The sequence below is a fragment of the Scyliorhinus torazame genome, chromosome 12 (genome assembly GCF_047496885.1).
Source record: "Scyliorhinus torazame isolate Kashiwa2021f chromosome 12, sScyTor2.1, whole genome shotgun sequence".
Taxonomy (NCBI): Eukaryota; Metazoa; Chordata; class Chondrichthyes; order Carcharhiniformes; family Scyliorhinidae; genus Scyliorhinus; species Scyliorhinus torazame.
In genome coordinates, this window is record NC_092718.1 from 193,982,286 (window position 1) to 193,998,069 (window position 15,784).

At 49.9% G+C, this 15,784-nt stretch overlaps 1 protein-coding gene across 4 annotated transcripts in view; it reads right to left on the reverse strand.

Annotated features, from left to right (window-relative positions):
- The window catches only part of sez6b (seizure related 6 homolog b), a 1,259,716-nt gene that overhangs the window by 90,054 nt on the left and 1,153,878 nt on the right, over window positions 1-15,784 (reverse strand). For all 4 annotated transcript variants that reach the window (XM_072469583.1, XM_072469584.1, XM_072469582.1 and 1 more), the window contains exon 11: window positions 13,338-13,532. In XM_072469583.1, the coding sequence (XP_072325684.1) occupies window positions 13,338-13,532 (195 nt within the window). The remainder of the gene's footprint in view (window positions 1-13,337; window positions 13,533-15,784) is intronic.

The window sequence follows — 15,784 nt, forward strand, 5'->3', positions numbered from 1 at the left end:
TGTGTGTGGCTGGGGGAGGGGCGCATCCGATTGGCACTGGGGTACCGAAAAGGGGCAGCCCCATCACCCACACCTTTCACTGGCCAGAGGAAAACCTGCTGGGCTGCACTTTGAACACAGGCCTCTCCCGCCACTCGTTAAATTGGAGTGGCGTGAGGCCCTTAGTTGGGCATCGATCGCCCACTTAATGGCTTCAACTGAACCACGGGCAGGTGGCCCACCTGATTACCTCCCCCACCCCACCAAAAAATCGCAGCGGGATGGGGGCAGGCACACCGCCGATGACACATCACCCTAATTGCTTTCCCACCCACGGTAGCTCTTATGATTCAGCCCAATACTTTAGTCGCTTGGACCAGTTAAGGGTGGCTATACAAAGTGCCTTAACATTTCAACTGGTATCAGCATGGGCAGAAGTGATGGGCTTGAGTAAAGAACAGTTGTAAGCCGTGGTGAAGTAAAGGATTATGATGTGCTGCAGTCAGTCAGGGAGGCAGTCGAAGGCTCTGAAGGCAAGTTTGCGTTAAAAAACAATTGTGGGTGTAATGATTTTGAAAGTCCAGCAGGTGGTGCTAACTCCACAATAGGTTTTCTATTCCTCAAACTGCTGAAAACTGTTCTGTACGATTTTGCCAAATTGACCATGACATGGAAAATTCAGGAATAAGCTTACAGTTTTGACATTTTCCCTTCCAGGTGTTAAATGGAGCATGAACACCCTTTAGATAAAAGTTACTTAAGTGATGATTCTATTGTTTACAATTACACTGACGGTGAATGTAAAAACTGAAAGGGGCATAATTATAACAACCCAAATTGTAAGAGGCACTTACTTACCCAGGGAGATGAGCCAGCCGGTTGCTTTTGACTGCCGCTGATGGAGTCCAGTTATCAGTCACATTTGACTCAACAGAGACTTACGATACTCACATGGCCCAGAATTAAGTGCACTGGAGGAACATAGTGACAGGAGTCGGCCATTCGGCCCCTCAAGAACGTTATGCCAAAGGAGATGGGGAAGGTGCTAACCGCAGCTGGTTATTCCTCAACTGGGGCGGCCGATGGCATAACTGAAGATGGCGAAGCTGGAGACCACACAGAACTGAATGTTTGGGATCTCCCTGTATTGCTTCACCCATGTTCACACACTCAGCAGGATAATCTGGGCAGCGCGTGGTGTGGTCACTACAAACGTACCCTTGACCCTCTCTACTCTTCCAAGGCCCATCAGACACCTTGGCTGTTAGTGCTGCACGTGCTAAAGGGGGGGTTCCGGGTTGGGGGGGGGAGGGGGGGTAAATGCACTCTGTCAAATTCTGGCCCTTCCAAGCACTGGCACAGAACCCCCCCCCCCGGCGGCCTGTTTTTCAGATAGGAAGTTCAAGGGAGCTACACTGGGTGTGATACACACAGCAACAGCGAACAGGAGCAAAGGCAAGTGCAAAGGGAAGCCTTCCCTGCAGTGGAATCCCTTACCCAGCTATGCTCAGGAGGTTGCAGAATGCAGCCCTTAGAGATTCAGCGTTTAGAAGAAGGGATGTTATTGTGCAACGTTACTTCGGAAGGTTTCTGAAATATGTCGGAGGGCGTGGAGATGTTTACTGCTGGCTTGTGCGGGGGTTCTGGCACACGGCAGCAACACTGTGGCCATCAATAGGTCTGAATAGACACTAAAGCTGGTTCCTCTGGCACCAGTGATAACGCTGCTGTGGGATGGTCATACTGAGGTCATTCAGGCTCCAACGTCTCCTTCACCTTGGACAGTCTTCAGACGGGAGCTTTTGCGGGATTCCCTACTGCCTGCTTTCCCGCAGAACAGCTGTACCACAGGCCGAAAGCGTGAGAAGAACTTCAGCAGGAAGAGAATATGTTGCCTCCTTTAGTATAACAACTCATCTGAACCGAGGCAATCCTCTCAAACCAATGCCTGCGCTAGTCCCAGAAATCCCAAATGCTTCAGCAGTTAGTGGATCCATAGTCTCCGATTGGGCTTGTTCAGTCCTGAGCGCCCAGAGATGACTAACTATCGACATCTCAGAACTGGAGTTGTCTTCAATATCCCATGCTGCTAAAATTATCCTGGGATTTGTTTGGGCGGGAAAGTCCCCACGGGTGAGGAAGGTGATGCTCGAGAGGAACCGAGGGGATGGGGGGGGGGGGGCAGGCGTTGCCGAACTTTAGCAACTACTACTGGGCAGCTAACATAGCCATGGTAAGGAAATGGATGGTGGGTACGGGATTGGTTTGGGAGCGGATGGAGGCTGCTTCGTGCAGGGGCACCAGTTTGGCAGCCTTGGTTACGGCGCCTCTGCCGCTCCCACTGGCACGATACTCCACCAGCCCTATAGTGGTGGCGGCTCTACGGATCTGGGGTCAATGAAGGAGGCATATAGGGGAAGTGAGAGCATCGGTTTGGTCCCCAATCTGTGGTAACCACCGATTGCCCCGGGGAATATGGACGGTGGGTTCCAACTATGGCGGAGGGTGGGGATTGCGAGGATGGGCGATCTGTTCCTGGAAGGGAGCTTCCCGAGCTTGAGGGTGTTGGAGGAGAAGTTTGGGCTGGCGAGAGGAAATTATTTCAGGTACTTGCAGGTGCGGGATTTCGTACGCAGATTGGTACCATCCTTCCCACACTTCCCACCAAGGGGGATCCAGGACAGGGTAGTTTCCAGAGGAGAGGTGAGAGAGGGGAGAGTCTCCGACATTTATAAAGAACTAATGGGAGCAGAGGAGGCACAGACCGAAGAACTGAAGCTTAAGTGGGAGGAGGAGCTTGTGGGGGAGATAGAGGACGCATATGGGCAGGCGCTTTGAGTAGAGTAAATACGACCTCAACATGCGCCAGGCTCAGTCTGATCCAGTTCAAGGTCGTACATTGTGCCCACATGACGGTGGCCCAGATGAGCAAATTCTTTGGACTGGAGGACAAATGTGCTAGATGTGCCGGAGGACCAGCAAACCATGTACACATGTTCTGGGCGTGTCCTAAACTAAGGGGGTACTGGCAGGGATTCGCGGACGTCATGTCCCGCGTATTGAAAACTAGGGTGGCAATGAGTCCTGAGGTGGCAATCTTTGGGGTGTCGGAGGACCCGGGAGTCCAGGAGTAGAAGGAGGCCGACGTCTTGGCCGTTGCTTCCCTGGTAGCCCGGCGACGAATACTGTTGGCATGGAGGGACTCAAAGCCCCCAAAGTCTGAAGTATGGCTTTCGGTCATGGCGAGCTTTCTCGGGCTGGAGAAAATTAAGTTCGCCTTGAGAGGATCGCTGTCAGGGTTCGCCCGGAGGTGGCAGCCATTCGTTGACTTCTTCGCGGAGAATTAATCGTCAGCGAGGGGGGGGGGGTTAGGGTAGCGTAGAGTAGGGGGTTGCTGAGGCAGGTTCTTGCGAGAGGGCAGCCGCTGCTTGCATTATGTCTTATTTGCTTTCTGTACACTATAGTATAATGTTGCTGTTTTATATGCCAAAAATACCTCAATAAAATTGTTTATTAAAAAAAAAAAATCCCATGCTGCTGCCACTGTGGGAGGGCCTCATAGAAACACCGGACTTGGTAAAAGACCATTTAGGGCAGGCTGATCACTGATGGACCTCCAAGTGGAAAACCTTGGAGCCATAGAATCCATACAGTGCAGAAGGAGGCCATTCGGTCCATCACGTCTGCAGTGACCCTCCGAAAGAGCAGCCTACCTCGGCTCATTACCCCGCCCTATCCCCGTAACCCCAGTTAACCTGCAGATCTTTGAACACTATGGGGCAATTTAGCATGGCCAATCCACCTAATTTGGACTGTGGGATGAAACTGGAGCACCCGGAGGAAACCCTCGCGGATACGCGGAGAACATGCAAACTCCACCCAGACAGTTATCCAAGGCCGGAATCGAGCCCGGGTTCCTGATGCAGTGAGGCAGCAGTGCTGACCACTATGCCACTGTGCTGCATTTCAGAAAAAGATGCAGACTATGACCTGGACACTAGCTTTTCACTAGACCGTGAAATCAAGAGTGAAATATGTACTTTGTGATCCAAAGTTGTCTTACAACAAAGTATTTCACTGGCATCAAAGGACAACAAGTTTCACTATACCCTGGGTAAGCCATTTGAGACAACCTATTTGACTGAAACAGTGTCCACGTTAACTCTTCCTAGTCCCACTTCAATACACCTGAAGAGGAGGGAAACAGTGAATTGCATGTGTTAAATTATTTCCCTCCCTCAGCGCCTGCCTGCGATGGGAAGGTACAGGGAACTCGCTAATTGAAGAAGCACAGAAACACTCCTGGGTTACTTCATGTTGATTCCTGCTGTGAAGTGATCATGCCACTTGTGCATCGCAAAGGTCCCTCAGAGCAGCAGCGTTTCAGTGACAAAAATCAACATCCAAAATGCACCACATGCGAGAGAAAGGCGAGGCCTGTTCCCATCTGGCTCCAGGAGTGTACTCGGCTGAATCACTTCCCATTTGTCAGCAGTCGTCAGCAGAGCCTTCGAGGTGCTTGACACTGCATCACCTTTGAACATGCTCAAATTGCTTTGTTTGCATAATACGTGGTTAGCAGCAGATAACAATCTGCATATGGCAGAGCTCACGGTTTGTTTAAGGGAAGGAAAGATTTTGCCCGTGACGTCGTAAGTGCGTGGTATTTATCCAAACGTGTTCGGTCATTAGATCCTGATGATGTGCTGTACAGCTTTCGTCGCAACTCCCATTTCCTCTCCACACTGGCTCTCGTGTACTGCAGCATATCGTGTATAGATGGCGCTGCAGTTACAGGAAAGATTCCTCTTGTTCCTAATCATTTTCAGTCTAGATTTCACCAACGGATTAGGGGCTTGCAACGTAAGTAACTGTATTTGATGATTTGATATGTCAGCGACCTTCAGCTATTGACAAAGAAGGATGCATGCGGAAGGCGGCCTGATGGTAAAAGGCCAGTAGAACAATATCTATCCCAGAGTATGTGAAGTTACTGTCCACATCCCCTTACTGTCGATGCGTTGGCGGGATGGTGCGAAACGATGGCAGGAGATGGTTTTGTGACTGTGTTTATTCTCAAAGCCAGTCAGTATTTCTAAATTTGGCTGGGGAAAATAGGTGCTCACATTAACCTGACATGGTCAACCCAATCCTCAGATTCTTTTTACAGCAACCAACAGTTGATTGGCATCTTGTGCGCCGGATTTTGGGATACATCACACTTGGCTGATATTTATGTCACGTCAATACACGTGTTTGACTGACCTGCTTCTCGACCAGAACAAAATGGTTTCACATTTGTTGGCAAGGTCATATCCCTCAATAAAGACATCAACGTGAAGGGTTAAGAATGAAGAGATTTTATTTCAATCAGTCGTGTATATTTTCCATGCTGTTCCTCAGGGTGAGTGGGAGGATTTGTGTTGCAGTGTGGAGGGTCTTGATGATGTGGGGGGGGGGGGGGAGCTGCGTGGAAGCGATGTGGCTCGTGAGAATACTTCAGGGGTACTGGGTTTGGATTGGATTGGATTTGTTTATTGTCACGTATACTGAGTTACAGTGAAAAGTATTGTTCTGTGTACAGATCAGGTGTAAACAGAGTTAATGGATGCAAGGTGGGTTCGCGTGATGGACTGAGCGGTGTTCACGACTCTATAGTTTCTTACGGTCTTGGGCCGAGCAGTTTCCATACCAGGCTGTGAATGCTTTCTGTGCTGCACCTGTAAAAGTTGGTAAGAGTCAGTGCGGATATGCCAAATTCCTTTAGTTTTCTGAGAAAATATAGGCGCTGTTGTGTTTTCTTGGTCGTAGCGTCGACGTGGGTGAACCAGGACAGATTGTTGGTGATGTGTACGCCTAGCAATTTGAAGCTGTCAACCTTCTCCACCTCGGTACCATTGATGCAGTCAGGGGCGTGTAAGATACTTTGCTTCTTGAAGTCAATGGCCAGCTCTTTAATGTTGCTGACATTGAGGGAGAGATTTCCGGTGACATCTGTAGTGGAGGAGGACGCACCAGGAGGTTCTTCACTCTGAAATCGCTTTTCAAAGGGCAACGACCGCATTAAAAGTAAAAAAGACCAGCTGATTTGACGGACAAATGGCTAGTCTACAACAAAATGCCCAGAAAAGACAGGAGCAGTAAAGAAACGGGACACACTTACTCCTCTTACTCTGAGGCCTTAGAAGATTAGTCAGACTGCAAAATGGCGATGGTGGGCTACCCCTCCTCCCAGGCGACCACGCTGCTGACAGTCGACGACATCAGTCGCATAGTAGCGGCTGAATTAATAAAACACCATCAGAGCTGTGGTGAACCACTGTAATAGGAGATGTAAGGTAGGACCTGCACTACAGGTTCACCGGTAGCTCCTGCCGGCTGGCTCCGCCCAGGGCGAACTGTATAAATATGTGTGACCTCCAGTGCCCTGCCATTTCGCCAGTTGCAGCAGGAGGCCACGCATCTGACTGTAATAAAGCCATAGTTGTACCCAACAGTGAGCTGGTTTAGCTCACTGGGCTAAATCGCTGACTTTTAAAGCAGACCAAGGCAGGCCAGCAGCACGGTTCAATTCCCGTACCAGCCTCCCCGAACAGGCGCCGGAATGTGGTGACTAGGGGCTTTTCACAGTAACTTCATTGAAGCCTACTCGTGACAATAAGCGATTTTCATTTCATTTCAACTTTAGTCTTTGTGCAATTGATCGTGCATCAATTTATTACAGTCAGATTTTCCACAGAATGGATATCCGAATTAAGCCCAATCGCCTGCAGTTGGATCCTCACTCGCCCAACGTCAGGAAAGACTTTACTCACTGGATAGCATGTTTCGACGCTTACATCAATGCGGCGGACCCCCCGCCAATGGAGGCTCAGAAGATAAACGTCCTGTACTCCAGACTGAGCTCCAGCGTCTTCCCGTTGATTCAAGACGCCACGAATTACACAAAAGCAATGGAACTCCTCAAAGAACACTACGCGCAGAAGACGAACACGCTCTTCACCAGGCATGTACTTGCCACCCGCTCGCAACTACCTGGTGAGTCCATCGAAGACTTCTGGCGGGCCCTAATCCCACTAGTCCGGGACTGTGACTGTCAGGCCGTCACGGCCGCTGAACACTCGAATCTCCTCATGCGCGATGCCTTCGTGACGGGGATTGTGTCGGACCGCATCCGAGAACGATTGCTGGAAGGGGCCACGCTCGAACTGGCAGAGATGAAAACCTTGGCGCTCTCCATGACGGTCGCATCCCGTAACGTGCAATCGTACCCCTCCCGCCGCGCTGCCCACCCTTCTGCTCCTTCCTAACCCACCTGGACCCCACCGATGACCTCCTTAGCCGGGGCCCTCCCTTCGCAATACACCTGCGCCGCACGCCGAACCGCGCACCCCGGGAGTCCCCGCTGCTACTCTGCGGTCAGCAGAAGCACCCCCGCCAACACTGCCCGGCCCACACTGCCGTTTGTAAAGCCTGCAGTAAAAAGAGCCACTTTGCGGCTGTGTGCCAGGCCCGTGCAGTCGCTGTGATCGTGCCTGCTATCGCCCCTTCCCCCATGCCAGACGCACAATGGGAGCCACCATCTTCTCCTCCCAGGTCCATGTGCGCACCATGGGTGCCGCCATCTTGTCCCGACACCACAATGTGCGCACCATGGGCGCCGCCATCTTGTCCCGACACCACAATGTGCGCACCATGGGCGCCGACATCTTGTCCCCCACAAGGTCTCCGGACATTCCGACATCGGAACCGCACACGCTCGCCACCCGAAGCATCCGATGGCTACCCGCAGCTCGCTTCGATGACGCTGGACCAATCTCGCCCGCACAACCTGGCCACCGCGTCGACGAAGGTTAAAATCAATGGCCACACGACCTCGTGCCTGCTGGACTCCGGGAGCACCGAAAGCTTCGTCCACCCAGATACGGTAAGGCGCTGCTCCCCCGCGGTCCACCCTGCCAATCAAAGGATCTCCCTAGCCTCCGGATCCCACTCTGTGCTGATCCAAGGCTTTTGTACAGTCACCCTCACGGTCCAGGGCGTAGAACTTCGTAACTTCCGCCTCTATGTCCTTCCTAATCTCTGCGCTGCACTCCTGTTGGGCCTGGACTTCCAGTGCAACCTCCAGAGCCTCACCCTCAAATTTGGTGGGCCCTTACCCCCCTTTACTGTTTGTGGCCTCGCGACCCTCAAGGTCGATCCCCCCTCCCTTTTTGCCAATCAAACTGCGGATTGCAAGCCCGTTGCCACTAGGAGCAGACGGTACAGCACCCAGGACAAGACCTTCATCAGGTCTGAAGTCCAGCGGCTGCTTAAGGAGGGTATTATCGAGGCCAGCAACAGCCCCTTGAGAGCCCAAGTGGTAGTGGTTAAAACTGGGGAGAAACACAGGATAGTCGTGGACTACAGCCAGACCATCAATCGGTACACGCAGCTCAATGCGTAGCCCCTCCCACGCATATCTGATATGGTCAATCAGATTGCGCAGTATTGGGTCTTCTCAACAATTGAGCTGAAATCCGCCTACCACCAGCTCCCCATCTGGAAGTCGGACCGGCCATACACTGCCTTCGAGGCGGACGGTCGCCTCTATCACTTCCTTAGGGTCCCTTTCGGTGTCACAAATGGGGTCTTGGTCTTCCAAAGAGAGATGAACCGAATGGTCGACCAGTACGGTTTGCGGCCCACCTTTCCGTACTTAGATAATGTCACCATCTGCGGCCATGACCAGCAGTCCACGATGCCAACCTTGATAAATTCCTCCGCACTGCCTCTCTTCTCAACCTGACCTACAACAAAGAGAAGTGTGTGTTCAGCACGGCCAGGTTAGCCATTCTCGGCTATATCGTCCAAAACGGCCCCTTCTCAGGCCCGACCCCGAGCGCATGCGCCCCCTCATGGAACTTCCCCTCCCCCACTGCCCCAATGCCCTCAAACGCTGCCTGGGGTTCTTTTCCTACTACGCTCACTGGGCCCCAAACTATGCGGACAAGGCCCGCCCATTCATTCAGTCCACCCAATTCCCTCTCGCGGCCGAGGCACAACACGCTTTTGCCCGCAGCAGAGCAGACATCGCCAAGGCCGGGATGCGCGCAGTGGACGAGTCACTGCCTTTCCAAGTAGAAAGCGACGCTTCAGATGTCGCCCTTGCCGCCACTCTAAACCAGGCAGGCAGACCCGTGGCATTCTTTTCCCGCACCCTTCATGCCCCTGAAATTCGACACTCACCCGTCGAGAAGGAGGCCCAAGCTATCGTTGAAACTGTGCGGCATTGGAGGCATTACCTGGTCGGTAAGAGATTCACCCTCCTTACGGAACAACGGTCGGTAGCCTTCATGTTCAAGAACACACAGCGGGGCAAGATCAAAAATGATAAAATCTTGTGGTGGAGAATCGAGCTCTCCACCTATAATTCCGAGATTTTGTATCACTCCGGTAAACTCAACGAGCCCCCAGATGCCCTCTCCCGAGGTACATGTGCCAGCGCACAAGTGGACCAACTCCGGGCCCTACACGACAGCCTTTGTCACCCGGGGGTCACCCGATTGTACCATCTGGTCAAAGCTCGCAATCTGCCCTACTCCGTCGAGGAAGTAAGGACAGTCACCACGGACTGCCAGATCTGTGCGGAGTGCAAGCCGCACTTCTACCGGCCAGACCGTGCGCGCCTGGTGAAGGCTTTCCGCCCCTTTGAACGCCTCAGCGTGGATTTAAAAGGGCCCCTCCCCTCCACCGACCGTAACACGTACATTCTCAGTGTGGTCGATGAGTACTCCAGATTCCCCTTCGCCATCCTATGCCTCGATATGACGTCTGCCACCGTCATCAAGGCCCTCAGCACCATCTTCGCTCTGTTCGGTTTCCCCGCCTACATCCACAGTGACAGGGGATCCTCATTCATGAACGATGAGCTGCGTCAGTTCCTGTTCAGCAGGGGTATAGCCTCCAGCAGGACGACCAGCTACAACCCCCGGGGAAACGGGCAAGTAGAACGGGAGATTGGGATGGTTTGGAGGGCCGTCCAGCTGGCCCTACGGTCCAGGAACCTCCCAGCCTCTCGCTGGCAGGAGGTTCTCCCTGACGCTCTGCACTCCATCCGGTCACTATTGTGCACCGTCACTAATAACACACCCCATGAACGTGTTTTTACCTTCCCCAGAAAGTCCACATCTGGGGTGTCGCTCCCGACTTGGCTCGTTGCTCCAGGACCGGTCCTTCCCAACCCACAATATGCCTACATTGAGTTCCCCGACGGCCGCCAAGATACTGTCTCACTCAGGGACCTGGCACCGTCAGGTTCCACCCCAACACCCCCCCCCCCCCACCTCTCACCGCGCCGCCAATATTGACCCCACCAGACCCCCCCCTTTTCCGCACAAGAGGACGAAGAGGACTTCTGCACGCTCCCGGAGTTCCCCGATGACTGGCCAGCATCAGCACCGCCATCGCTGCCACCTCCACCACCGCCAGCACCGACTTCGCCACCACCGTTACGCCGCTCCCAACGAAACACCAAAGCACCGGACCGGCTGAACCTTTGACGGACTCCGGACCGTCAACATGGACTTTTCTTTCCCTACCACTGTACATAATTGCACTAATTGTATATAGTTTCAGGTCACCCCCGCCGGACTCATTTTTAACAGGGGGTGAATGTGGTGAACCACTGTAATAGGAGATGTAAGGTAGGACCTGCACTACAGGTTCGCCGGTAGGTCCTGCTGGCTGGCTCCGCCCAGGGAGAACTGTATAAATATGCATGACCTCCAGTGCCCTGCCGTTGCGCCAGCTGCAGCAGGAGGCCACACATCTGACTGTAATAAAGCCACAGTTGTACCCAACGTTAGTCTTTGTGGAATTTGTCGTACATCAAGAGCCTGGCAGAGGAGGTTAAAAAGGTCTGTAGACGAAGCCCTGGCCCATGTATCGATTAAGTTGGAAAACATGAGTAAAGTTATGGATGCAGGTGGGGCCACTGTCAAAAATACAGACGCAGCCCTTTATGATCACAGCGATCGGATCTCCTTACTAGAAGGTGGCCCGTCATCGGTGGTGGAAACAAATAAAATACTAAGGGCCAGATTGAGTGACCTAAAAAGCAATCGCGGAGGCAGGATAGCAGCATTGAGGGTTTGCCAGAGGAGATGGAGGGCAAAACCCCGGCGTAATATTTTACCAACATGTTACCCAAAATGGTGGGCGAAGGTACGTTTGGGTTCCACCTGGAGCTAGGCCGTGCTCATCGCACATTGAGTCCAAGACATTTTGCTGGGGAACTCCCACATGCGGTAATAATCAGATTCCATAAATTCAAGAAGAAGGAGCAGGTCCTTCGATGGGCCAGAGAGCACGGGGAGATAAATTGGGAAGGACACGCCATTTGGTTGTCTCAAGACCTCAGTGCAGACCTGGCGAAGAAGAGAGCAGCCTTCAATGGGGTGAAATACGTTCTTTATGAAAAGGGTCTCCGGTTTGGTCTGGTGTAGCCAGCCTGCCTCCGTGTGTCTATCGGGGAGAAGGATCACTTTTTCGTCTCCCATGAAGATGCAAACTTATTTGTTTAGAAGCTCAATTTGAACTCTGTTCAATTCTCTTTCATACTGACGTTACGCGCTTTGAGGTTCAGAAGTTTTTACATTGTTGGTCTGCATAAAATTTGGGGCATGATGTTATCGTTGTGTTTTTATGTGTTGCACTTATTCTTCTGTTTGTGCTGTTGTTGTTTCATGATTTCATAAATGTTTAAGTTTCTATATTCTTTCTGTACATGGATGGATGAAGAGTCTCGCAGCTAGGGCGGCACGGTAGCTCAGTGGGTAGCACAGTTGCTTCACAGCGCCAGGGTCCCAGGTTCGATTCCCGGCTTGGATCACTGTCTATGTGGAGTCTGCACGTTCTCCCTGTGTTTGCGTGGGTTTCCTCCGGGTGCTCCGGTTTCCCCCCACAAGTCCCGAAAGACGTGCTGTTAGGTGAAATGTACATTCTGAATTCTCCCTCCGTGTACCCGAACAGGCGCCGGAATGTGGCGACTAGGGGCTTTTCACAGTAACTTCATTGCAGTGTTAATGTAAGCCTACTTGTGACAATAAAGATTATTAATAAAGATGAGGTTAGCTGATGGGAGGTACAAGAGTGGGTGTGCTGCAGCTCCTAGTAATGACACCTCGCGAATAGGAGCTCAGAATATAGCTTTGATAAGATTATGCTATGTAGAGATTTAGAGATAATGGATTGTTGGGTAATATTACTGATGGGTGTGTTGGGTTAGGGAGGGATAGGGTGAGGGAGGAGGTTAAAGTTAGTTGTTTGCCGTTGCCCACTACTCTGTGTTTGTCTGGTCATTGGGCTGGGTTGGCCACTGTCCTGGGGAGGGATCTCCTCACCTTGGCTTGTCAAGATTCCTCACTTGCTATTCTTCAGAGATAACGGCTGAACCTGGCATGAGGGGCAATGGGGGATCTCCATTTGGCCTTGTAACTTCGAATGCTAGGCGTCAAAATGGTCCAGTGAAGCAGGCAAGGTTTTTTGCTCATCTTAGGGGTCTAAAACTAGGTGTCGTATTTCTGCAGGAAACCCATCTACGGGACCAGGCAAGGCTACGCAAAAATTGGATGGGACAAATCTTTCATTCAGGCTTTAACAGCAGGGCTAGAGGCACGGCAATACTAATCCATTAAAAAATACAATGTACTCCCTCTCAGACTATGGATGACCCAATGGTCATTACATTGTTGTCTATGGTTCACTGGAAAACAGTATTTTAGCAAATATTTATCCTCCCAATTGCTAAATGTACCTATAATCAAATCGGAAAATTTGTGCACGCTCATAAATTGAATTGTTTCTTGCATGATATGCGGCATGCTTGGAAGTTACTTTGTCCTTATTTTACATAATGGCCACAGGGGCTGCTGTAACCATAACATTAAGCCAATCTGGTTGTGTTTGTGTCTGACTGGTGCCTTGCGTAAGTCTGACATATCCAGTCAGCCTCTCGCTGAGGCCCCTGTCTCAGTTGTTCTTCTAACCGAAACATACATGAGTTCATGTCATGTTGAACGGCTGATATCGCATCCGGTTTACATTGGGATTGGGCCTTCTCAAATCAGCAGCTAACTACTGAGAAAATAGCAGCCATTAAAGCTTACAAACACATACATTTTCCAGCGACAGAAAAAATGTGGAATTCTCTTACATATATTCTCAGCCCTGTCACTCACAGTTGAGGATGGGCGAAGTGCTGTGGCCTGTACTGTATATCAGAGCAGCAATGGAAATTTCCTGATAACACCTTGTCCCATAAAAGCAACCACATTAGTGTGGGACAATAAGAAGGGAGAATCCCATAAATAACTCACTCTTCTCGCATGTTGGGGGATCGCCACTCCACGTCAAATCCCACTGACACATTAGGATGTCTGTCCCTATCAGTTCGAATCCTGGGTAGCACTGGTATGTCACCACAGTTCCGTGGACTAATTCAGGATGGGAAGTCGTTTTCCAACCATTCGGAATTTCTGGAACTTCTGGGCAGGTATCATTTCTCAAAACCTCTGTGGAAGAAAATTGCAGTGGTCAAAAAAGGAAATGGTATTCCAATAAGCTAAAGGTACTTTAACTTGGTACAGCGTCCAAAAGAATGTGTGATGAAATGTTTGTCTACTTACATCCTTTTCATTATGAGCCAAGGTTACCATAACCGATAAACAACAGCTATCATGAATTCAACTTGTATTATGATCCTTAATCAGATCTCTCAGTTTTTGGTGAGGTCCGATTGTTATGGGCCAGGGTTTAGAAAACTCCAAAGTATATCATGGAGTTTACCTGACCCACAACTTTTAATAGATTTTGGTTATGAGGAGCACAAGGGCCTACTTTCCAGGTGTTATGCAACATTGACCGTATGTATTTTTAAACAAAACAATGTTTATTCTATGGATTCAGTTAACATTTTATAAACACACAGTAAACATTTCATCAACTACCAACACAACTACCCCCCACAGATACAGTACTCTATATGTAACCCGTAATAACTTTCCTAACAACATCCATAAGCCAAACACCCTTTTTAACAAAGCAGTAGGTATAAATTCTTTACACAAGACAGTTATCACTTTTAAATTAACAAGTGATCTGGACATCTTTTAACATGCAGAGAGAGAGAGACAAAATGAACCTTCCTTGTCTGAATTCAGATTTCGACTTCCTAAAACGAAAGTAAAACACAAAGCTGCAAAGAGCTTCAAGCTCAAAACGAAAGTAAAAGCCAGAGGCACAACCCAGCTCCACCCACACAATGACATCACTACAGCTATTTGACAAACATCCATTTCTTAAAGGTACACTCCCATGACATGGTTAGGAACCAATAACGTTTTGTTTAAAGTAGCCAAGGTTTGAGATTCAAGACACTTTCTCAGTCAATAAATCCACACAGGTTTTGAACAAACAAGCATAAACTTTACAAGGTCAGAAAGATAAAATCATTTACAGCATCTAGCTTATACACTAACATTCCAGGTAAATATGAGATGCTTGTGAATTAACAGGTAAACAGTGCTGAAACACGCCACTCTGAACAATAAATGGCAGTTGTGACTAATACAGATTCCATGGATTTCTGAACAACCCACCCAGATGTAAGTGAAGACTGAGAGTCAACCAATCTCACTGAAATTCATTCTCTCTCATGAGGGTTTCCAGTATTCACCTTCGAAGATCTCGTCTTGCAATTCTCTCCAAATGTCTCTCAAACTTGGACGGCATCAATGACAGCCCACCTCGCAGGGTTTCAATCTCATCTCCAAAGATTGCGTTGCTCCGGATTCCCAAGTATGCACTCAAGCCCCAATTCAAAAGCACAACTTCAGCTCTTTGGCCGCGCCTGCAGAATACCACTGCGCCAAAGGGGTGCCTTCGCCTCAACAGCCTAAGCACAGGGTCACCAACCTTCCACTGCCTTCCTGAATTTTCAGGGCTTCACCCAAGCTCACTTTGATTACCATGGTTTCTACAGAAAACTCTTCAATTACCTGTGTACTATCTTCAGCCCTTTTCCTATTGAGATTCTCGTTCTCTGCTCCTCTAATCTAAAATGGGATCTTTTCCTGACCCTAGTGTGGAACACTTCATGTGCTCCCTCTCTGTCCCCTGCCTGGGGCACTTGTCTTCAAAGGTGCTTCGATCCCGGTCATATGATCTGATTTTTTGCACTGTTCTTCATCACTGCGCAGGCGTGCTGGCCCCATCTTCAGCCCAAAGACCCTACACTGCTGAATTGCGCATGTGTGACCTGTTCTCAGTCTTTGCACTCGCAAAAGCTCTGAGGTCTGTCAGGGCTTGGAGTTCCCAACCTCCTGCTCTCCGACAACGTAAGTGTAACTTTCAATACCCTTGCCGTTGTCCATTTAATATCTATGAGCTTTTGTAGGGTAAGTTGCCACAACTGGGACACTGGAAAGATGGGACACCCTCCACAGGATGTCTGAAAATTGTGTGAATCAGTGAAGCAATTGTGTAATTCCTTAATCAATTAACCTGAAGACTCATCACTGAGCAGTACAGAGTGTGATGCAGGAATTGTAAACGAATGTAACATATTGAATGTGAAATCAGGTACAGAAGACAGGCTAAAGAGGGGGGAAAGAATGATTGGAATATAAGACAGAGGTGAGACAGAAAAAATGTACTTTACACTTTTAAAATAGGTCCAACAATAATTAAAGTCTCCATGCTTGTCGTAGTTAATTTTCAGTATCAGAGAGGCTATTTGGCTGTAATTTCCAAAGCCATTAAGAAG